General features: G+C 51.7%; 8 protein-coding genes across 8 annotated transcripts; 5 read left to right on the plus strand and 3 right to left on the minus strand.

Moving 5' to 3' along the window:
- Window positions 1-395: 395 nt before the first annotated feature.
- Window positions 396-2,336, plus strand: GIQ15_03791 (uncharacterized protein; the record flags this gene model as incomplete). Its single annotated transcript, XM_033551208.1, has 2 exons — window positions 396-831; window positions 1,330-2,336. The coding sequence occupies 2 exons, from the start codon at window positions 396-398 to the stop codon at window positions 2,334-2,336; spliced, it is 1,443 nt and encodes a 480-aa protein (XP_033404938.1).
- An 86-nt stretch (window positions 2,337-2,422) lies between these two features.
- GIQ15_03792 (uncharacterized protein) lies at window positions 2,423-3,603 on the minus strand (the record flags this gene model as incomplete). Its single annotated transcript, XM_033551209.1, has 2 exons — window positions 2,423-2,730; window positions 2,823-3,603. 2 exons carry the CDS (start codon window positions 3,601-3,603, stop codon window positions 2,423-2,425), a joined length of 1,089 nt encoding a protein of 362 aa, XP_033404939.1.
- A 667-nt stretch (window positions 3,604-4,270) lies between these two features.
- GIQ15_03793 (uncharacterized protein) lies at window positions 4,271-8,474 on the minus strand (the record flags this gene model as incomplete). Its single annotated transcript, XM_033551210.1, has 11 exons — window positions 4,271-4,448; window positions 4,514-5,641; window positions 5,694-5,822; window positions 5,894-6,038; window positions 6,564-6,638; window positions 6,927-7,024; window positions 7,092-7,310; window positions 7,370-7,843; window positions 7,907-8,091; window positions 8,167-8,264; window positions 8,336-8,474. The coding sequence occupies 11 exons, from the start codon at window positions 8,472-8,474 to the stop codon at window positions 4,271-4,273; spliced, it is 2,868 nt and encodes a 955-aa protein (XP_033404940.1).
- Window positions 8,475-10,407: 1,933 nt separating this feature from the next.
- GIQ15_03794 (uncharacterized protein) lies at window positions 10,408-16,391 on the plus strand (the record flags this gene model as incomplete). The annotated part of the gene is made up of 5 exons (XM_033551211.1): window positions 10,408-10,436; window positions 10,500-11,184; window positions 11,243-11,978; window positions 12,040-13,198; window positions 13,295-16,391. The coding sequence occupies 5 exons, from the start codon at window positions 10,408-10,410 to the stop codon at window positions 16,389-16,391; spliced, it is 5,706 nt and encodes a 1,901-aa protein (XP_033404941.1).
- A 152-nt stretch (window positions 16,392-16,543) lies between these two features.
- Window positions 16,544-17,477, minus strand: GIQ15_03795 (uncharacterized protein; the record flags this gene model as incomplete). The annotated part of the gene is made up of 2 exons (XM_033551212.1): window positions 16,544-16,845; window positions 16,901-17,477. The coding sequence occupies 2 exons, from the start codon at window positions 17,475-17,477 to the stop codon at window positions 16,544-16,546; spliced, it is 879 nt and encodes a 292-aa protein (XP_033404942.1).
- Window positions 17,478-17,822: 345 nt separating this feature from the next.
- On the plus strand, window positions 17,823-18,703 carry GIQ15_03796 (glutathione S-transferase; the record flags this gene model as incomplete). Its single annotated transcript, XM_033551213.1, has 3 exons — window positions 17,823-17,866; window positions 17,916-18,292; window positions 18,351-18,703. The coding sequence occupies 3 exons, from the start codon at window positions 17,823-17,825 to the stop codon at window positions 18,701-18,703; spliced, it is 774 nt and encodes a 257-aa protein (XP_033404943.1).
- A 317-nt stretch (window positions 18,704-19,020) lies between these two features.
- GIQ15_03797 (uncharacterized protein) lies at window positions 19,021-20,753 on the plus strand (the record flags this gene model as incomplete). Its single annotated transcript, XM_033551214.1, has 4 exons — window positions 19,021-19,156; window positions 19,206-19,325; window positions 19,386-19,454; window positions 19,501-20,753. 4 exons carry the CDS (start codon window positions 19,021-19,023, stop codon window positions 20,751-20,753), a joined length of 1,578 nt encoding a protein of 525 aa, XP_033404944.1.
- A 358-nt stretch (window positions 20,754-21,111) lies between these two features.
- GIQ15_03798 (uncharacterized protein) lies at window positions 21,112-22,060 on the plus strand (the record flags this gene model as incomplete). The annotated part of the gene is made up of 2 exons (XM_033551215.1): window positions 21,112-21,588; window positions 21,644-22,060. 2 exons carry the CDS (start codon window positions 21,112-21,114, stop codon window positions 22,058-22,060), a joined length of 894 nt encoding a protein of 297 aa, XP_033404945.1.
- Between the last annotated feature and the right edge of the window lie 188 nt (window positions 22,061-22,248).

Here is a 22,248-nt window from a genome sequence, read left to right on the forward strand (position 1 = left end):
AACCCCAACCCCAACCCCAACCCCAACCCCAACCCCAACCCCAACCCCAACCCCACCCCCAACCCAACCCCAACCCAACCCCAACCCCAAAAAACCCCAACCCCAAACCCCAACCCCACCCCAACCCCAAACCCCAACCCCAACCCCAACCCCAACCCTACGATCCCTTGTCTGGAAACCTCTCTATCCTTGCGGGGAAAGACTACCAAGCCGGAGATCAGGTATGTTCGTCTTGCTTCCTGATGTTACCAATTTGCACGCTTACCTGGGGAGTACTATTCCAGGTCTTTATCTATTACGGGGCTATTCCAAATAATCGCCTTTTACGTCTCTATGGCTTCGTCATGCCCAGTAATCCTAACGACAACTATGAACTCGTTCTTCAAACGCACCCAATGGCGCCATTTTTTGAGCAAAAGCGTAAGCTCTGGGAATCAGCCGGACTCGATTTGACCTCTACCATCCCCCTCACTCTCACTGATCCGCTCCCGAAAAACGTCCTTCAATACCTCCGCATTCAGCGTTTAGACGAATCGGATCTCAACACCATAGCGCTCCAGCAAATTGATCCTAAATACGAGAAAATCAGCGACTCGAACGAAGTGCAAGTTCTGCTGTCTCTGATAGAATCGTTCAGCGGTCTTCTAGATAGTTTCGGAACTCAGCTGGAAGAGTTAGAAGAACGGCTTGCGCAGGGCGCCTATCCTTCGGGAGGGAATGCATGGGCGGCGGCGTACGTTAGCTTGGGCGAACAGCGAGTGTTGAGATCGGCGAGAAAGCGAGCGGAGGACATGTTAGCGGCGGTGGAGAGCGGAAGTGGAAAGGAGAAGGGTTCGTTATCGGCGCTGGCGCGATGCGCGAACTGTGGAGAGGACTCTGTGCGGTTGATGGCGTGTGGGCGGTGCAAAGGAGTTATGTATTGCGGACGGACGTGCCAGGTTGCTCACTACAAAGAGCACAAGGCGAAATGTCCACGTACAGCCTCCAAGGATGGTTCTCTCATGAATTAACAAAAAAGGATAACTCTGGAATGGCGGGTGGTCGTATATTATGTCACGTGATCCAACATATCCAACAACTTCGCTTCCCTAAATCGCTCCTGAATCGTCAAGCAACCTCCGTTCGTTCCCGGAGAACTATCAGAACAGTCCAACATTTAGCAGTTTCGAACAGCTAGACTACTCTTGGCATCGCACTTTATATAGAGATATGCGTTATCCCTTTTCTCGCCCACAGGGTGGTTACTTTGACCCGTTTAACCTCAACGACTACAACTGCAATGCACTTCTCACCAGCTTTGTAGCTACCTCTACACCATCCTCTCCTTAGACATGACGGCCATCCGCAAAGTCCTTATTAGCGAGTTTGGTGGCGTGGATAAGGTCACGGTTGTCGAAGATATCTGCCCAACACCACCTCCCGGTCATGTCCAGATCGCTACTGAATATTCCGGCTTCACCGGCGGCGACGTTAGTATGCGCAAGGGTATTTACCCAGAGCAGAAGCCAGCACCGCTCACTCCAGGATACTGCCTCGTCGGAACGATACGCTTAATAGGCGAGGGCTGCACGGCGGTGGCTATGAAGCAGGGAGACACTGTCGCCGTGCTAACCAAGTACGATGCCCAAGCTGAGCTTGTTAATCAACCGGAAAAGTATTGCATTAAAGTCCCCGAGGGGCTTGACCACCAACAGGTCACAGCCCTGCTCTGTGACTGGAGCACTGCCTACGCTATGATAAAACACACGGCCAAAATCACCAAGGGCCAACGAGTATTTATCCACGGGCTTAGCGGCGCCGTTGGTTGCGGGTTGATGATCCTCTGTCAACTATATGGTGCTGAGGTGTACGGCACCGCCGGCCTTCGTAACCACGATCTCATTCGTTCGTATGGCGCCATCCCTTACGATTATAATGAAAAGAGGTGGGTTAAGGAAATGAAGGCCCTTGGCGCACACGCCGTCTTTGACCCTCTTGGGTTTGAAAGCTTCGATGAGAGTTACGATATCCTCACACCCGATGGTATCCTGGTTGCGTATGGCAACAATATGGACTCGCTGGGTAATAGGGAGCCGCGGGATCCAACCCCGGCTGTGATAAAGCTGCTTGCGCGCAACAATCCGCAGTCTACCAAGCGGACTGAGTTCTTCGGGCTCACGCGCGACGCGCCCACATACGTAGACGATATCAAGGCGTTGATGGATATGATCCAGCGAGGGGTGATTGCGGTGCCTATCAAGAAGGTGTGGGCGATGGATGATATTCAGACAGCGCATACAGAATGGGGTGGTGGGAATGGTATTGGATCCGTCTTGATCAAGGTAGCCGGCGTTTAGTTAATAGCTATCATTGGCTCTACCACTGTCTACGAGGGTCTATCTATGCTCTCGAGTATCCAACTTTTCGGGACTCAAATTTCTGTTTACAGCACAGGCACCATCTCAATAATACCACCACCAGAAATCTCATCTCTAGTAACCGAATTGATCCTCAGACCGGCTTTGGTAGCAATGTCGGTAAATAGCCGGGCATTGCGGCGCTTACCGCCAAAGTTCATCATCCATATATCAAAGGCGGCGAGGTCCAGCGATGGCACCTCGGGGATGAGCTGCTCAGAGACGAGGACCCGCGAGTCGCTGGCACAAGCTTCCCGTATGCGGCTCAAGATCCTGACACAGTCGTCGTCTGGCCAGTCGTTTAACACACGGCGGATGTGGTATACTAGTGCACCTAGATAAAAAAGAAACAACCACATGAGTGTTGGCTACCAGTGAGAGAATTGCGAGTAAGACAAATTCCAGAAATGAGCAGCGGCGACGTACACTTTACGGGTTGCGGATCAAAGAAGCTCCCTCCAATCTTCTTGACTGGTCTGAATGCTTCGTCATCTTCTTGGATAGCCTGCTGGATCACTTCGTTCTGATCCAGGAGGACGCAGCGCGCCGCAGGAATGTTCGGATTCTCTTGGAGGATGGCTTTCAACGCTTGACCCTTGCCACCACCGACATCGACGAAGATGATCCTTTCGGCTGTCGGATTGGTCTTAGCATAATCGCCAACCCAAGCAAAATCGTACATTCCCGTGATAGGCATCGTCTCGACCACGGCCGCCATGGCGCGATTGAACTCCTCATTGCGCTTTGGCCTAGTCTCAAGCACCTCGTAGAGCGTTTTCCCTGGCTGGCCGGATGCAAAGCCAAATGGCACACGATTCGCAGCCATGGGCTCTTTGAGGCCGTGCTCGGCAAAGTATTCAGGCCACTGCGCGGCGGGGACCATGAAAAAGTCGAACACATGGCGATATAGAAGCTTCATTCTGCCGTCGGCCATGCGTGCGGATGCTTCTGTGTGGGCAACACGCCCTGGGAGTGGTGATGCGAGGACGCCAGCAGCGATGAGAAATTTGGAAAAGCGCTCTATGAGGTTGGACTCGGCACCCGTTTTCTCTGCGAGCTCAGAAATAGATATATCGCCGGTTTCGGGAATTGTCTCGAAGATGCCGTGGTCCACGCATACCTTGACAATGGCAATTTCCAGCATGGAGTAGTAGTACCCGTGTACTGGTGTCCTGGCCTCTGGCCATCGGCCATTGATAGATTCCATGGCCTACTTCGACGAGGATGAGAGATTGATATAGCGCGGCTGGTAGGCTCAAGTTGGTGTTAAGGAGTTAGTTTAGCGGTGCAATTGTATGGTGCACACTCTGCATTATTGTTGCGAACTTGAACCCTAGCTTCTGCCAGCTAGTTATACTAGACCGTTACGAAAGCTGTCCTTGCGTCCTCGCAAGAATCTGAAGCTGCCAGCCGAAGTCTCTATCATACAGGGACCGCACCTCCGCCTCGTGACGGAGAACGGAGAACTCACCGTACCTATATGGATTTCGTACTTAGAAACACCGTGAAATAACCGGAGGCTGAATCTACAGGGACTTGCAACGCCTAGTCGAGATTCGCCTGTGCATGCGCCTTAGCCTTGAACGGGGCAGATAGTACTGATACGCTGCCCTTGGTGCTGAGCGTGCGTAGTACAACATAGCGGGGATGCCACCACTTTCGGCCGCCTCTATTTGAGTATAGAGTCTTATTATACAGTATATCATAAGTTGGGCGATTTGAGCATATTCTTCCACTACTGGAGTCTTTTCATGATATTGAAATTATATACATATTATATACCATCATGCAGAACCTATGGGATAAAATATATCGATGTTTAGATATATATCATGCCGATCTACTTGGTGCTTTCCTAGCTCTATTGCTTGTGCTTATGGACACTTAATACCAGCCGGAGGTAACGTGGGAATGGAAAACGGATTGGTAAAGAAGTCTTTGTGGTCCCATTTCTTTTTAATGTCAATCAGCTTGCAGACATTGTCTCCGTAATAGGAAGTCAACGGCTCTGTGGAGATCTTTGCGTCCATCTCTCCAGAATAAGATGCGGGGCTACAAGAAGAAACTATTAGCATTCTTTATCTCGCCGTCACACTAGATGATTGTGAATTACTTACCCGACTGCGGGTCTCAAGAGTCTTTCCAGGTCTTCAAACAATTTATCATAAGTCGCCTGTACCTTGGGGTCTGTAGATCCATGGATCTGGAATTCAAGATGCGCAAGCGCCTTTTCCTTCCAGGCAAAAGCCGAGTCGGTGTGGGTGGATGAAAGGTTCCAGGCGTGCCACTCAGCCCACCCTTGAGATTCAGGCGTCAGCTGGCCGATATGGTCAATGACCTTGCGCAGAGTCGGTGCATCGAGGGGCTTATCCTTTTGAACAAAAAACGACTTGGCTTGCCGCCGATAGCGTTGCCATGGCGGCGCGACGGCCACGCTTTGGCTCTTGGGTACTTCATTGTATGAGTACTGCGGGTAGTCTTGAATCTTTGTAAATGCCTGAGGCACCGTGTTGAGGATCGACTTCACGTATGATAGCTGGTCGTCTGGCACGCAGTCAAAAATGTAGTACCCAAGAAGTCGAGAGTTGTCTGTGCTGCAGTCGCCCCCGATGGTAGTTTCCGGTTTTCCAATATTTAACAGTTCAGAGCTCTTCATAAGTTCCTGGAGGTCCTCTTTGGACTTGCCGAGATACCAGCCAATCAGTTGCAGGCTGCCTGGGTAGATGTTGATATTGGTAGTGAACTCAGCGGGAGCGGATGGCGCCCACTCGAGGAAACGCTTGGACACATCAAACTGTACAGCAGGATCTGTCCAGTTCATGAAGACCATAGCTGATCGTGGATACTTGACTAGACTCAAAGTCCATTCGACCACGATACCATAAGTTCCTCCACCGCCGCCACGAATAGCGTAGAATAGGTCAGGGTTGATGTGCTTGGACGCTTGCACGATCTGTCCATCGGCGGTGACGACAATGGCAGAGATGACACCGTCCACACCAAGACCATTTTGTGACCGCATTTGCATAGTAAACCCGCCAGAGCCCAGAAAACCGGACAGACCGACGGTGGGACAGATGCCGCCGTTAAATGTCGTATTGTAGCCACCTAGAGCCGTGTAGAGCGCGCCGAGTCGGATACCTCCCCCAACCGTAGCGGTAGTACGGTCTGGAGAGACATGAACATAATCAATGTGACTAATATCAATGACAAGAGAGTCATTCAGAGCGGACCAACTTTCGAAACTGTATAAAGTTGATATAAGCATTTCAAATAGTAACACTAAAATAGAGTAACCATTTAGAGTTGCAAGTCACGCCACTTCGCGGGACGGCCCGGTGCCCCGTCTTCTTGGCGCATTTGATAAGCTGTGGTACTTCGGAGATCTTTTCTGCAAAAGCGATGACGGATGGGAAGTGCTCGAACCTGAAACAAAGGGAAACCCAGTATTAAATCGGGGAACTAACAAGCCTTAAATGTAGAGCGTAGTGACGTACTGGATCTGCTCTCCAATTCTGGCATCGGTGTATGTCTCGTCCGACGGGTCAACGATGCGAGGAGTGGCATTCGCACCAAATGCCCGCGACACGCATGACCTGAGCATAGTGCTGCCGTTGACCGTGCCAAAAGTGGCAGATGCAGCTAAAAGGTACAACAAGGGCTGCATGAGGGGTGGGTGCATCGAGTTAGAGTTACAGCACAGTGCCCTGTGCCCTTGCACTATAATATAATAATCACTATGAAGGGGTTGGTGAAAAGAGCGGTAAAGAGATATTAGTATCGACTTGCGCTTCTAGCGGTACATAAGTGCTCTGACATCAGGTTCAAGTACATACATATATATATATCTTTCCCTGAACCGCCTAGGCTATCTATAGTTATACTATTATTGTCAAAGTGCCTCGCTAGTATCTGTAAGCCGCACGCCACAAAGGCATTCTACCATCACGCTGAACGGATTAGATACGAGTCCGGAGGTTTGCTCTGCCCGTTTACGGCGCTGAAAATCGCCGAACATCTAGATGCCTGTCGCGAATTTACGACCCCCGCCTAAAAATAGTAATCCGGGAAGTTGGGTTGAGCCGCTACCCCCTCCGTCTAAAAACGGAGGTCCTTGCGCAATACATAGAAAGGCGAGTGTCCGATTTTTGTTGCAAGAGAACAGACACGGCATCGTATCCCTTTTAACCTCCTGACTTTGATCCGAGGAGACTTCTGCTGTAGTCTTGTTATATCGTTCTTCTATACTTGTAGTTATAGGTTACGTATGCAATCAGCCAAAGTAGCAATTCTGCTTAGCATACAGTGGCAATTAAATATGCCATTCAAAATAAAAAGAATAGAGTTGAGATTTTAATAGAAGTTGAATAGTCTAGAGTATCTAGTAGATCTCAATTGGGGCATAAAACTTCATTGTTTCTTGTGCACAACCTATTAAATCGAACTTAAGCAATTACCGTAGGTAGACAAATTAAAAAATCCTGCCCTTTGGCACAGCAACAATTCGAGATAATACAAACAGCAGCGCACCAAATAGAAGCGTCACCCCCGAGAAAATAATCAGCCCGTCGAATTCACCGTTTCGCGCCTGGACTAACGCACCACCGATTGGGTTACCAATCAACACGCTTAACATTGAAAAGTCAGCTTGTGAACGAGCGAGGAACTGGTGAGATATATTGCTGGAGGCCTCACCCGATCGAGTTGACTGCCATTTGTATCCCAATCTTGGTCCCGTACGTGTCCATGTCCTTAGTCAGTCGGGCCACAGAGACCGCTTGCAGGGAGATGAGGCCGCCGGAGAATAGACCGTAGAGCGCGGAGAATGCAATGATGGATGGCTGCGTCTTGATTGCTATCAAAGAAAGTAGCGTTACACTGGAGAGTAAAGAGGTGATGACCGTTATATTGAGTCTAGAATATCAGTTCAGTTCGCTTGTTTAAGTTGGTCAGTTCGTCAGTTCCCAACTTACACTCCTACTCTGTCGGCGAAATAGCCAGAGATAATACGTCCACAAAATGATCTGCCATTCAAGATCGCAAGGAGATAGTTGGCCAAGGTAGGCTCCATACCATGTGCCTGGCCGTACAACGGGAGGTAGTAAAATGGAATAAACATTCCCAGGTAGCTAAAGGTAAAGGCAGCAGTCGTTATAACATATGTCGGGCTCTTGAGCTCCTTCTTGAGGCTATCCCGGTTAACTGGGCCCCCATGGGCATTTTCAGTACGGCGTTCGACAATAAGCGCGGTCGAGACGATCATGAGACCCAAACATATGAATCCGACGATTCGAACTGCCCACGCAAATCCAACGCTGCCGAGTAAATATTGGATTAGAATGGGCCAGATAACGTCACCGATAGAGGAACCAGAGACAACAATGCCTAAGGCTATACCTCGCTTTTTGTCAAACCACATGTTTATAGCTGAGATTGCTGGGTAGAACCTAGACAGAACGAGTGTTGGCCAGAGGCACCAGTTGGTACATAGATTCTTCGTTTCAACTTACACCATTGCATCTGCAATACCGAACAAGATGCCTTGCGCTAGAAAGATCTGGTAATACTTGGTCGACAGGCTTGTCATCATTAGAGAGAGGATATAGAGCAGCGTTCCGGGCACAGTCAGGCGTCGCGCGCCAAACTTGTCGAACGCTGGTCCCATGCCCAAGCCTGCAATGAAGAGCAGAAATAACTACTAGTAGTTTAGCAATGGATATTCTAGCTCGGATTGTTGCATATTATCTCTTGGAGTAGGTGGCATATTTACTTGGATAGAGCCTATCCATGAAATTGCGCTCGGGGTAGACTGTTTGAGGAGTTCGTTCTGGTAATATGTTTGGAACGTGCCGAATGAATTCAGTAAGCCTGCAGATGGCAAGTCAGAATAACAGAATTTCTCTGGCTGACGAGGAGTTGAGAGTAAGTCCCATAAGTACCGAAAGGAGCGCAATAGTTGATGAGGCCGCCAGCAACGACAGCCCAAGCCTGGAATCCTCCATCTGGAGCGCCACTGCCCTTTTCAGCAATAGCAATTTGTTGCTCCGCCTTGTTGGTAGGTGTTGGTGATTCCTCCATCGGTTCGGTGAATGCAGATGAGGATGATGTATTTGCACGGGAGTAGCCGAGAACCTACATGATATAGGAGGTAGGAAAGTCTGAGATACGAGATATTTGATTGATTTGATTGGTCAGGTGGGTCTGGAGCAATCTATGAGATTTCAATCTATCAAGCACTGATCATCTAAATACACGATATTGAGCTCCTATTTATGTTCCTCATACGGCCATGTATCTTGCCATCGCGGAGATGCCAGCTACAGCTGAAACAGGCGTTAAAACGCCGGGCGTAGCATTTGTTCGATGATGGAGAGCTGACACTGATATTTAATGAAACGGCGTAGTTGACTAACGTGTTTCGTACGATCAGGCAGTATTACACCGAATCTCCGTTCAACAGTTATGAATCATATAGTCCGACAAGCTTAAGTTTTATACTAGCCCAGTGTATAACCCAAAGGCTACGAAGATTCTGGCTCGGCTTGACAGAGAAACTGGATACTAGGTGCAAAGAAGCAGTTTTTCCGTCCATCTCCAGAAGAAAAAAATATTGAACCTGGCTGACAGTTCAATGACTAGCCGATAGCCTGACGCTTTTTGCGCTGGCAAAATATGTGCAAAAGCGGCTTAGTGGAATGTAAGTCTCATTTTAAACGTATAAACACCGGAGGGATGTTGACATGAGGAGCTAAAACTAGATACCCCCATCTCCTAGTGGTTAGTGAGCACGCAAACGTTCCTCTATGGACAAATAATTTGAGTAGTCCAGTGGTGGGCTATGACAAAACAGGCGCAGTTTGAGGACCTGGATACATCGGTAGAGGGTCGCATAGCCGTGACATTGCCTCGGTAAACATATCGTCGTTGATTTCGGATTCTATATTCCCCGCCGAATACCGCAAAACAAAAGCACTCAATTTAGAAGCGATATGGCCGTCATCGGAGATGAAGGGGAAAAGCCTTAGAATCCTTCCACTAGGTAGTAAGTTCGCAACTGTTGATCAAGTGATTGAGGGATGTCCAGGAGCCGTGGTCCTGGTTGCTCTTACTATACCCGCAGGAAATCAGGCAAACAACGGCCGCTTCAACACATATAACGATGCCATCGCCAAAGTAGCCAAGGCCCGATACCGTGCAGGCAAACATGTCCTCCTTGTTGATCGTAATGCTCAGCAGCGCATTTCGCACTTCTATCGAAAGATCATCTATTTTCGTACGGTCTTATGACATTTGGCAAGGGAGTTGGGAACATTGCTACGGGGCCTATTACAGCGAGACTGTTGGTTCAAGCTGTATCAGGGTCAAGCTGTATCACCTGGCTATGGCCTAGGAACATACAAGCATGTTATTATTTACACGGGAGCTCTTTTGCTTGCATCCGCAATTGGCATTATCGGATGGCCTTTGAGAACCTTTCATAAAGCCATCCAGAGACAATAGCGGATCAACGTAAAAAGGTGAACCCAGCTCTAGCCAACGTCACTTTCTTGGGATAGCTAGGCATAGTAGCGGCAGCAGCGAGTTAACGTATGATACACCAACTCTACATACCTGTAGGTGCTGATTATTCCCTCGAATAGAAGCAAAACTCCAAGTTTATACAGAGTAATAGTAAGTACGGAGTAGGTAATGTGGGAAGTGATAGCGGAAACGCCATGGACATAAGCTTATTTACCCACGGGAACGGCCCGATTGGCGGCTTTCTCCTTGGCGCGCGCATAATTGCCTCGCCAGAACGCACAGATCCACCCGCATTTATTTTTACTCCGCCCAACTCAACGCCAAAACACAGTTCGCTCACCATCTCTTCGCGACAGCTCATGCAATATCCTGGATAGCAAGGCTAGACTACACTTCAGCGCTACCTCTTCTCTTCTGGCCCACACGCTCAGCTTCGTTCTCGGTGTTTGTCCTCGCGACGCCTCATGCTGGGCCCTCCGCACGTTTGAACATGGCGGCCACTCAGTCGCTCTTAGCCTGGTATAAACCCCAAGTGTTGATAACTGTATGCTGTGAGAGAGCTCGCGTTAATCTATAGTGTAGGTACGCGTCCCTGAAGTCTCGGACTGTCGACCTAGTGGGGGACTATGCCGGTGACGAGCTATTTATCATCGAGGGGGACTCGCTGCTCGCCCACACGTTTGCAGACAACAAGCTAGATTTCAACCCTGGCTTTCAGTTGCTGCATGCAGCGTATATCTTAGAGAATTTCCTCCACCGACTACGTCTGCGTAAATGCAACTTCCATATCGTCTTTTTTCAAGAGCACGCACCCTTGTGTGTTCCGGATAACATGCCCGATGGCCTGCATGCAAGATGCTATCTAGCACGGGAGTGTATGATCCAGCATTTGCAACGTAACCTTGCCGTGTCTACTCCGTCTATCAAGGTAAAAGTGTTTGATTCATATCGTACTCGTGAATTTATGGACTATTTGTCGACATCTGGCACCTATTTCCTCATGTGTCACGACGGCGTCTTTTCGGACATGGAACATGCAAAATGCGATGAAGACGTCTTTGATAATGAAGACAACCTTTCCAGCTTGCCGGACTTATCAGGTAGTACTAATGGACTAGATGATGAAAGTAGTCTCAATGAAGATATCAAATCCGTTCCAGCCCATGGTACCAAGCAGGCTATTGGGTTTCGGTTAATGATAATCTGGTTTGTTCGCTACGGCTACAATGTTGCTCTTCTAAATGTGTTAGAGTGCCGTGATACCAAGGTATGTTTTTAGGTTATTACTACTCTCCCGAGACAGCAGGTCTAACCTCTCCGGATAGGTCATGACGATGATTGTTGAAGGCACTGCTGTGGAGGCTCGACAGGCCTCACAGTACCCGCTCACCATCGTCGAGAAGCAAATGAAGGGCTCGCATGCAGAATTAGGACCTAGTTCTGATAGCTCAAATGATACCAACATGATTGTCGACGGAAAACTCGACAACCGCGATAGAAATACCCATAAAGCTCTCGTGACTGATCTGTCAACTGCGGCCGAGGTGGAGGCCATACCCGAGCTGTCAGATCACCCAGTGCATGGGAAACTTTTGCAAGAGCTTTCCAGAGTTCTGAAAAGCGCTAGTCACTCAGAGCTTAGCCAACGCGATCTAGCCGTGCTCCTTGCCTTGAGCTTGATGTATAAGTGTGGTATTATAGATGGAGGGGACACTAAAGAGGCTAAGGCTATGCTTTTGCATAATGCCATTCTGCTCAAGTGTCGCGTTTCTTACCGTACCACACAAGTCTTCGTCAAGAGCGACGTTTTCCTCACCCTCTTCTCCAGGGCGGGATATCAAGTACTCAAATCTAACATCTGGAACGCCCTCTTGGAGAATAATGACTCGAAGTCTTGCGACTTGGCTGATTTGCTAGACGGTCGACTATTCCACCATCTCTTGAATTCGGATATTTCTCATATTACTTCCGACCCATCAGTCATTTCAAGGGTCTGTGTTCTCGCAACCTGGTTGGAGCGTCTCTGCGGCCTGAGCGTGGACTTTCAATCACTGAACGCAGGTAACTTCAATACCTCCCCATTCCCTCTTTCCTCTGACAATTTCTCTAACGGACTGAAAAGGCAATGAAATACAAAAGGATGGGCTTGGAAGCAGTGAGAAGCCCAAGCAGTCCAAGGGAACTGAACTAGCTTCCAGCCAGGAAGTCGCTCAGCCTATACTCCCTTTTAGCCATCCGGTCTTTAATGCTCACCTGGAGCCTGTCCATCTCTCCGTAGACGAGCAAGGGGAACAGTGCATAGTGAGTAATACTTCACGGATTTTTCAAGAACTCAGCCACTGGCACAACCACCGTCGCCCAATCGGTAGCAAAATACACGATACAAAGATGACTGGAAAGGATGCCTTCTTTGCCAATCGCCGGAATCAATTCTTCATGGCTGAGATGGCAGATTATGCAGCTAGCTTGACTAATGCGATAGGCGGCGTACTAAACCCGGAAACAATTTTCTTGCAGTCTGCAAAGGATGCGAAGAAATCGGCATCATCAAAGGATATTTTCACCATTCGTCCCAAGGCCAATGAGAAGAAAGGGTCAGCAAAGTCCGGCGGCAAAATAAACACTTCCGCGAAGGATTTAGCCATAGCTGCAAATGAGAAAAAGCATGGTGAACTAATAGACAAGCAACTTCGGGCATGGCGGAACGTGAAAGTCAACTTCCATGGTGAAAGTGACCTTGCCACCCGTTTTGCGAAGGCTAAGCGGTACTTGGCTGATCGGCCGAGCGATAGCAGTGTCATGTTGCGAGCTGAAATCTCAAATTACCTCCTAAGTATATTGGTTGAGTTATGGACTGCCAGGTGCACCGCCGGTGAGCGGGATCGGTCCCTGCATATTGCAGCCTTCATTTGGGATATGGTCTGCCGTATTGCAAAAATGAAGGAGGGATTAACCCCAGAAATTGTCAAAGACGTTACAGAAACTACGAGAGCGCTCCGGCTACCAGATGTAGGGCTTGATATTCAACCCATCGGAAAGTCTTCACAAGGCATCCAGCCCGCTAGCCTTAGGAAAGATGTTCTCGACATTGGATTATCGCCTCATGAGTTTCAGCTTGTTCATGCTGCTCCCTTCTTTGATCGAAACATGGGATCGGCGGCTGATCCTCGAGTTCGTGATTTTGAGCCAGATGAGTGGCAACGGAATGTGTTGGACGAGATTGATGCGAACAGAAGCTTGTTTGTCGTTGCACCCACCTCCGCTGGAAAGACGTTCATCTCGTGAGTTTCAAGCGTAGCCCCAGCCGCCATTCCGTGTCACCGAGGTGTGGGCATAGTTACCCAAGAGAGATGGCTCCAGCTAACCTCATAGTATAGATTTTATGCGATGAAGAAAGTCCTCCAAGAAAACGACGATGGGGTTTTGGTATACGTTGCACCGACCAAGGCGCTCGTTAACCAAGTTGCTGCCGAAATTCAGGCTCGTTTTTCGAAGAATTTCAGGCACGGCGGAAAGTCAGTATGGGGTATACACACGCGTGATTATCGTATCAACAACGCTACAGGTTGTCAGATCCTTGTCACAGTTCCACACATCTTACAGATCATGCTGCTTGCGCCAGCAAATGCGACATCGTGGTCTGGTCGAGTGAAGCGCATCATTTTCGATGAAATCCACTGCATCGGTCAAGTGGACGACGGTGTTGTATGGGAACAACTCCTCTTGCTCGCCCCGTGTCCTATTATAGCCTTATCAGCCACGGTGGGCAACCCTCGAGAGTTCTATAAATGGCTAAGTACAACCCAGAAGGCGAACGGCATCGATCTCACGATGATTGAACACCGTCACCGTTATTCAGACCTGCGTAAGTACATTTACAAGCCGCCAAAGAAGTTTTATTTTGGTGGTTTACCAGATTCTACACCATTCCCTCCTATGGGCCTTGACAACGCGCTGGGTATGGCATTTATGCACCCAGTGGCTTGCCTTGGGGATCGCTCAAGAGGAATGCCAGAGGACCTAACCCTTGAGGCACGCGATTGCTGGCTGCTGTGGAGCGCCATGGCCAAATACCAGACGCCTGACTTTCCCGTTGATAAGGCGCTTGATCCAGCAGTTGTTCTACCAAAAATTATTCGCAAGGTTGATATTGTCAATTGGGAAGCCAAACTGAAGCCACTTCTGAAGACCTGGATGGAAGATCGCACGTCACCCTACGAACTCGTGTTCAAGGAGCTCGAATTTTCCGTGCGTAGTGCAGATCGGCCTGAGGTCCAGGTTTCGTCATATCGGAAGTCCAAGGAATCTGAATTGGCACACGATATGTCTGAGAATTATATGGACAGCACTCTCCCTTTGATTTGTTCACTGCAGCAGGCGGGAGCCCTGCCAGCGCTCTTCTTCAATTATGATCGAAGCGCCTGTGAAGCTATTTGTGAGAACTTGCTAACTCAATTAGAACAGGCTGAAGACGCCTGGAAAACTTCAAACCCAGCTTGGAAAGCCAAACTTGCCGGATGGGAGGCTTGGAAGGCTTCCCGGGAGCGGCAGGCCAAAAAGAACGCTCCAAACAAAGCAAAGAAGAAGGGGAAAGCAGGCGACGACGATATGTCTCAAGAGGACCGCATGCGCGATACAACAGGTGCTGAACCCAGCATGTTCGAGTCATTTGATCCCGATGCCCCAGTAGATGGTTTCCATCTCACGGACGTGAAAAAGCTCACCCCTTCGGAGCTTGAGGAGCATGCGAAAGAACTAAGGCGGCGCTATGTCCCAGAGCGGCTTATTACAGCTTTGCGGCGTGGTATCGGCGTCCATCATGCTGGTATGAACCGCAAATATCGCCAGGTTTGCGAAATCCTGTTCCGAAAGGGTTACTTGCGGGTGGTGATAGCGACTGGCACCCTGGCGCTTGGTATCAACATGCCATGCAAAACCGTTGTCTTCTCGGGAGACTCTATATTTCTCACTGCACTCAATTTCCGTCAAGCTGCCGGTCGCGCAGGTCGTCGTGGGTTTGACATGCTTGGAAACGTCGTATTTCAGGATGTTCCCTACTCAAAGGTCTGTCGCTTGCTCAGTTCAAGGCTCCCTGATCTCAACGGCCACTTCCCGATCACGACCAGCTTGGTGTTACGTCTTTTCATCTTACTGCATGAATCGAAACAGGCGACCAACGCGAGGAAGATGGTTGACTCCCTCCTATCCTGTCCGCACATTTACCTCGGTGGAGGGGAAGCACGAGATACCGTCTTGCATCATTTGCGATTCTCTATCGAATATCTGAGACGTAACCATCTCCTAGGTCCAGGCGGAGCGCCTCTGAACTTTGCAGGCTGTGTCTCCCATCTTTATTTCGTTGAGAACTCCAGTTTTGCTTTTCATGCTTTGCTGAAGGACGGCTACTTCCATGGGTTGTGTCAAAATCTTGGATCGGAATCCAAGGGCCAACTCCATACCCTGATGCTTGTCATGTCACATCTGTTTGGGCGTCAATATCTCCGGCCAGGCGTCCTGAACAGTCAGAAAAAGGCCACTAAGAAATCCACGTCAATGATTGTGCTGCCACCATTGCCGCACAAGCCGGCTGCTATGTTGCGCCGTAATAATAGGGAGATACTCCGGATCTACAGCACTTATGCAAAAACGTTTGTGGACCAGCATATCACCGAACCTGACTGTACCCTGCCGCTCACCAAGATGCAATGCGGCGGGGATGAGGCCCTGAAAGTTGGAGGGCCCGGTTCTCCATCGCCTGTGAAGTATACGTCGGCGTTCTATGCTTTGTCTGGACATCGTGATAAGTGGGAAAATGTCTCTGACCTCTGCGACACAGTGCGTAGCGGTGTTTGGCTCGAAAAGGCGGTTGTTCCGTATATAGGCCTCTACCCCGAAGAAGGCAAAGTTCCACTCAACGCATACCTATATGACTTCTTCCGGCATGGCAATGTACACGCCCTCGAGAAGGATAACGGAATCCGAAAGGGTGACATTTGGTTTTTGCTAAATGATTTTTCTTTGGTCCTCGCCACGATCGTGACCAGCTTCGAAAATTTCCTCAAGCTTTCTCCAGGCACGGATGCGGACATACTGGACGCTATAGGCAGTGGTGACGCGCACGAAGGGGAAGTAGACCTGAGAGCCATGCAGGAGGCCACTGAGAATATGAAGCTGAAAGGCCCGGGAGCTCTGGATCTCCGAATGACGGCGACTGCACCAACTTCTCCCTCATCCCCGGCTCCGATCACTACCACTCGCAAAAAGAAGGTGGCCGATAGCTGGGAAGATGAAGCGGAAGACGACGAGGCCGATGAGAAGGCTGCGATAGAGGCAGAGAGGCCACCGCCGCCAGAGGAGGCAGATGGCACCCCTGCCGCATCGGATAGGGGGAATGCTGGGATATACGATGTGCTGCGGGGATTCAAACTGTTGCAGGCAGAGTTCAACCAGAAATTCAAGGCAATGTGGGCGTAACTGTACGCTGCTTATACTAGTTATGCTAGTTGACAATCCTTGATATGCATGGCTCAAATGGTAATCAATTGGTAGATATTGCTATAGCTGTGATATAATAAAACAAGCATCTATAGCCGTGTACTCCAGTCTCTGATGACGATGACCTCACTCTATACATGCCACAGTGCATACCACAGTTTTATCTCTACATGCTCGACGTAATTAACCCAGGCGCCGTATCGTGCTCTCGGGTATACAGCTATCCTGTCTCCCGGCTTGAGGGCATTCATCCAGTCCGCTATGGCCGGAGCCCGCAAGCGCATCTCGTTGTAGTGAGTCCGACCGGACCTGGAAGCGCAAATGTTCGACTGAAGCTCGAGGACCTGGGCTTTCTCCTGGCCGCGAATTGCAGCAAGGTCAAACCAGGTGAACGACCCGACATAAGACCCGGGAAGGCCTTGCTGGCACCAGCCTGGGGACACAGTTACCGGTCTACTCTCTCGGAACATGGAGCAAGGAAGTATTACCTTGATCGTGCGAGACGGTGAGGACGTCTATCCTTCGAACGTAGCCCTGCAGCGCCGGATTCACGACCGTAATATACGGCTCAACCGGGCAATGCTCGTCGACAGAGATCTTGTCCTTACGCCGGACCGCGGCCGTTACCCAGAACTCGGCGTCATCGAGGATTCTGGCCACGATGGTCTCCGGCAGCTTCAAGGACTCCGTCAGGAAGCCCAGGAGAGCAAGATAGCCGCCCTGGGTCAGGCTGGTGCTGCTATCGTGCCCCGAAACGACCGATTCCAGGGCCGGGAACCATCGCTTTTTGCTCGCCCAGCTGGAGACTGCTCGCGGGAGCTTTACAGGAAGACGTTTGCCCTGTTCAACCATCTTCTCTACCAGGTATGCGCAGGTATCGGTGTCCTGGAGCTCCAGCGCAGACTGCAGCGCTGTCTTGCCGAACCAGTCCTGGGCGTTGATATCGCATCCGTCCTCGATCAGGCGCTGCAGTCTGTACATACCGGTTGTCTCCCTGACGGCCTGCTGTAGGGCACTGCGTCCAAAGCAGTCCCTGGCATCGAGATCGGCGGCAGACGTAGCCATCGAAACGCCTGCTGAGTTACGGACGTGCGAACGAGATGGTACGCATATGGCTTCGAAACTACTTCCTGGAGGACTGAGTGGCTACGATGACTACTCCGGTCCTACAGGGATGCATCGAGAACGCCAGACAAGATGGAATATAAAGCAGAGAAGGAATGAGAAGGAATACGAAGCTGAGATGAAGCTGAGATGAAGCTGCTCCGCCGATCCAGATACTCAAAGCTGTTTGCATGTGTTCGGATGCCGCGGATATAAAATAACCTCGACTCCCTCGGCGCAACCGTCGATATATATATATCCATATATTCATACTATATCTGAATTCTCGAGATACATACCTTCAATATGGCCGACGATAACAGAAAAGACGTCAAGGTTACTCTCTACTGGTATGCGAGCCGCCCTCCATCTGCATCAGCACCTACTGACTTCATCCAGGCTAGAGAAATCTCGCGCGCAGCGGATCCTGTGGCTGCTGGAGGAGCTCAAGCTCCCCTACGAGCTGAAGCGGTTTAAACGCGACAAGGACCTGCTGGCCGACCCCAAACTGAAGGAGGTTCACCCCCTCGGCAGGTCGCCTGTGATATCGCTCGAGGCGCCGGCGCTGGAAAAACCGCTGGTGCTGGCGGAGTCTGGCTTCATCGTCGAGTATCTGACGGAGCACTTTGGACCTGCCCTCGTTCCCAAGCGATACAGGGACGGCTGCGAGGGCGCGCCCGGGGGCGAGACGGAGTCGTGGCTGCGGAACAAGTACTTCGTCCACTATGCAGAGGGAAGCCTGATGCCGCTCTTCCTGGTGCAGCTCGTCGTCAACCGTAAGTCCATACCTCTACCACTGCCTGCAAGGAGATAGAGCTGACGTCGACACGACAGGAATCCGAGGCTCGCCCGTGCCTTTCTTCCTCAAGCCCATCACCAGGGGCATCGCAGACAAGATCGAGGACTCGTACCTGAAGCGCAATATAAAGCTGCACCTCGACTTCCTGGAGGACCAGCTGAAGACGTCCCCGGACGGCGGCCGATATATATGCGGCGACGAGCTCAGCGGAGCGGATATCATGATGAGCTTCCTGGTGGAGGCTGCCTCTGCCAGCAAGGCCGTCACCGAGGAGTCGCACCCGGCCCTGGGCCGGTATCTGGCGCAGCTGAAGCAGCGGGAGGCCTACAAAAAGGCCGTGGATCTCATAGTAGAGCTCGAGGGCAGCTGCGAGGTCATTCCCAGGTGATTATAACAGCTGAGACTATACCAGTGAAGCTGAGACTATATACCAGTAAATAGACTAGATAGATATCTCACGATGAAACTGTATACGAGTAAGATCTCTTATTCATGCTGCCCCTATTCCTCGCTGTGTCGGCCAATTACAGGATCGGTCTAAATAGTCGCCTCTGCGTAGATAAAACGAAACCACCGAGCATCTCGACCGGCATCTTCACACTGGACAGGACGGCGAACGAGCTCCGGCATCCCATGCGAACACCCATGACCCGATGCGCCTGCTCGCTGGCGTGAGAGCCGACAATCAGATACAAGAGAGCCTCGATGTCCTCGACCACCGGGCTGCCGCTGTCGGAGCCGCCCAAGGGAGAGGCCACAATCCTGCCGCACGAGAAGGTGTTTCCCATCCAGATCGGCTCGCAGCTGTTTCGTCTCTCGGGCGCATCTATCGCCTCTGATGGTGATTCTCCCTCTATCTCGAGCCTCGAAGCGTGGCTGACATTCTAGAGCACCGTCGTACTTTTCCCGTTTCTTCGAAGAGCAACTGAACAGCGGCCAGGAGGGCGTGAGGACGCTGTACATCGACCGCGACCCCGAGACGTTCCATGAGATCCTCAGACACCTTCAGGGTAGGCCTCGCATCTCGGGAGATAGAGACAGGAGATAGACAGGCTGACCGTTGACTACAGGATACTACGTACGGCCAAAGGATGGCGCCCATTTCGTCAAGCTGTTCGCCGACGCGCAGTTCTACAGCCGTATGAACCCCCTATCGAGTGGAAGACAGAGCTGACAGCTATATAGTGCCACGGCTGATAGCCCAGCTGTTCGAATGCGAAATCTTCATACAGATCGGGGACCGCCATTTCCAGATCCCCCGAGACATCTTCTCGAGTCCCGGCGACTCGCCCAACTTCTTCTCTCTCGGCTTCGCCGTCTTCTTTGCGTCTCCGGCCTCGGTCTTCCCTGGCCTCGAGCGAGAAGGCCTCCTCCGTCCGCCGTCCATCACGCCGCCCATCGTCAGCAGCCGGTCTGGAGACATCTTCGCAGAGCTCCTGCACATGCTTCGTGGCTACCCGATACACATCCGCGACGAGGAGCACCGAGCCTGTCTCCTGCGCGACTGTCGGTACTACCACCTCAGGGGACTCGAGCAGAAGCTGATCCCGCACGAGATAAGCTACAATCTCGAGCGGCGGCGGTCTGAGATCACGGTGCGCCTGGAGGATATCCGTCCGTCCGGCGTCGCCTTTGTCCACGACGGGTCGCCTTCGTCGTCAACTGCCTCGACCAGTCCCGGCGGGTGGGTGCACTATTCCCGCCCGTTCGTGGACGACGACCACTGCGAGCTGATCATCGAGATCGGGAGCGAGAGCACCCTGATCGACCTCGCAACGATGCGCGCTGAGCTGCACGGGCTCACCAAGGCCCGGGTTACGAGCCTCTGCCAGGTGATCGCGAACAAGATGAACCTGCCTACCAACGCGCCGCTGGGCCTGCTCATGATGTCCGGCAACAAGGAGACCACCAGCGCCGCCGGCAACACCGCGCTCGGCGGAGACCGCATCAAGATCTATATCGACGGCAGTGCCGACATCACCCTCGACGGCGAGCCCTTCCTCGGCGCCCACCCTCGAGACCTCAGCCACGGCAATGCCGGTAACCATGCCAGTAACAATGCCAGTAACAATGTCAGCAACAATGCCAGCAGCGGCATCACAAACGACATCCAGGCACTCGCCTACCAGCCCGGCGCATCCCACACGCCCCTGGAGGGCAACATCTCGCCCCTGACCCCGTCGGCTCTCTACTCGCGACTGCAGGCCCCGACCGCAGTCCAGCCGAACCAGCAGCTGCCCCGGAAACGGCGCAGGGTCGACGGCGGCGACAGGAGCCGCCAGTGGATTGTCGACAAGGGCCAGTGGCGCCTGCGAGTGCATCCCCTGGGGCCGTCAGACCCCAACGCAGGCAAGATGGAGGTCATCTTCGTCGCCGTCAAGCTCGAGGCCCATTCCGGCCAGCGAGGCCGCAATGCCAGACGCGCCTTCATCGCCTAGTCTCATACTATTCACTGTATGATATGATATGATATCTACTCCGTATATAATGTTGATATTGTACTATGATGTAATTGATATTGCTTTTTCTCATGATACACGTATTGTCTATACCTTGTACTGTACATACCACTAAATTGCGTGCCGTAAGTTTAGGGTAGTGTCGTAATATACCGTCATGTACTGTATTCCGCGTATGGAGATGCGACCTTCGGCTTTCTCCCTTCGGCCGCCACTTTTGCCCACAACAAAGACACACGACAGCAGACAAGACGAACAAGAGACAGACAAGAGAGACACGACAGGAAGAGACAGGACGACACAAGAGAAGACAGAGAGTCGATCTGCCACGGCCCATATGCAAGGCTCCAGCGCCGACAGCACCACCGCTCACACTCCTGGCGCCGCCGGCCATGCTTCTCCAGACGGGAATCCGTCGCCCGCAAACTCGGCCTCAGCGACGCCCACGAACAACTCGCCCACCTCTCCGCGCCTGATGAACGCCCAGCTGCAGCAGGTCCAGAGCCAGTCGCGCCAGCTGCGGCCGCCCAAGTCGCCGCTGTACGTCCCCGCGGCCCTGCGTCGAACCGAGCGGGCGCCAAAGCAGTCTCCTCTGACGCCGCCTCGCAGCGTCCACGGCTCCGTCGACAACCTGAACTCGGATGCCGCCTCGAACTTCGCCGCGAATGCTGCTGCCGTCGAGCCGGAGCCGCTGTCTCGCCGGTCGACGGTCGAGAGCACCCGCAGCGGAGTGAGCAGGCTCGCCCAGGACGAGTGGCTGCGAGACCAGAACCTGGGCGAGGTGACCGGCTCCCCTACGAGGGAACACTGGAAGGTGAGCATCCATCCATCAGGATATACAAAAGACAATACTGATGTAGCATTGACAGGCCGACTCGGCCTCTCCGTCGTGCGACTCGCCGGTCTGCAAGTCGTTCTTTGGCATCTTCGTCCGCCGCCATCACTGCCGCCATTGTGGCCATGTCTTCTGCTCCTCGCACACTCCCCATGCCATTCCACTCGACCAGAACGCCAGGTTCCATCCGGACGGCATCCCTTCTCGCAGCTGTGACCTGTGCTGGGCCGCGTACCGTCGCTGGGAGCAGGCCCGGACCGACCGTCTGAACCAGATCCAGCACGACCTCCTCTCCAACCTCAACGGGCCCGGCGAGCGAACCCAGGGCTGGGCAATCGACGCAGACCGTTTCAGCATCGGAGACTCGGGGGCCCAGACGCCTTCAGTCGAGCATCAGGGCGGCATGATCGCCAGCAGCGTTCCCAGAGACTGGAGCTGGAGCACATTCTAACTCTTTCTTTCTCTTCTTCTTCCACTTCCACCTCCTCCACCTCCTCCTCTTCCTCTTCTTCCTTTTCTTTCTCTGCGTCTTCTGATTGATACCCTTTGCTGAGGTTGCATCCACACCACTGGCCTACTCACCTGGCGTGCTGCGTACCATAGACTCGTCTGCTACTTCGGTTTCTTGTTCTCTTGCTT

This window comes from Arthroderma uncinatum, assembly GCF_011692745.1.
Source record: "Arthroderma uncinatum strain CBS 119779 chromosome Unknown scaffold3, whole genome shotgun sequence".
Classification (NCBI taxonomy): Eukaryota; Fungi; Ascomycota; class Eurotiomycetes; order Onygenales; family Arthrodermataceae; genus Arthroderma; species Arthroderma uncinatum.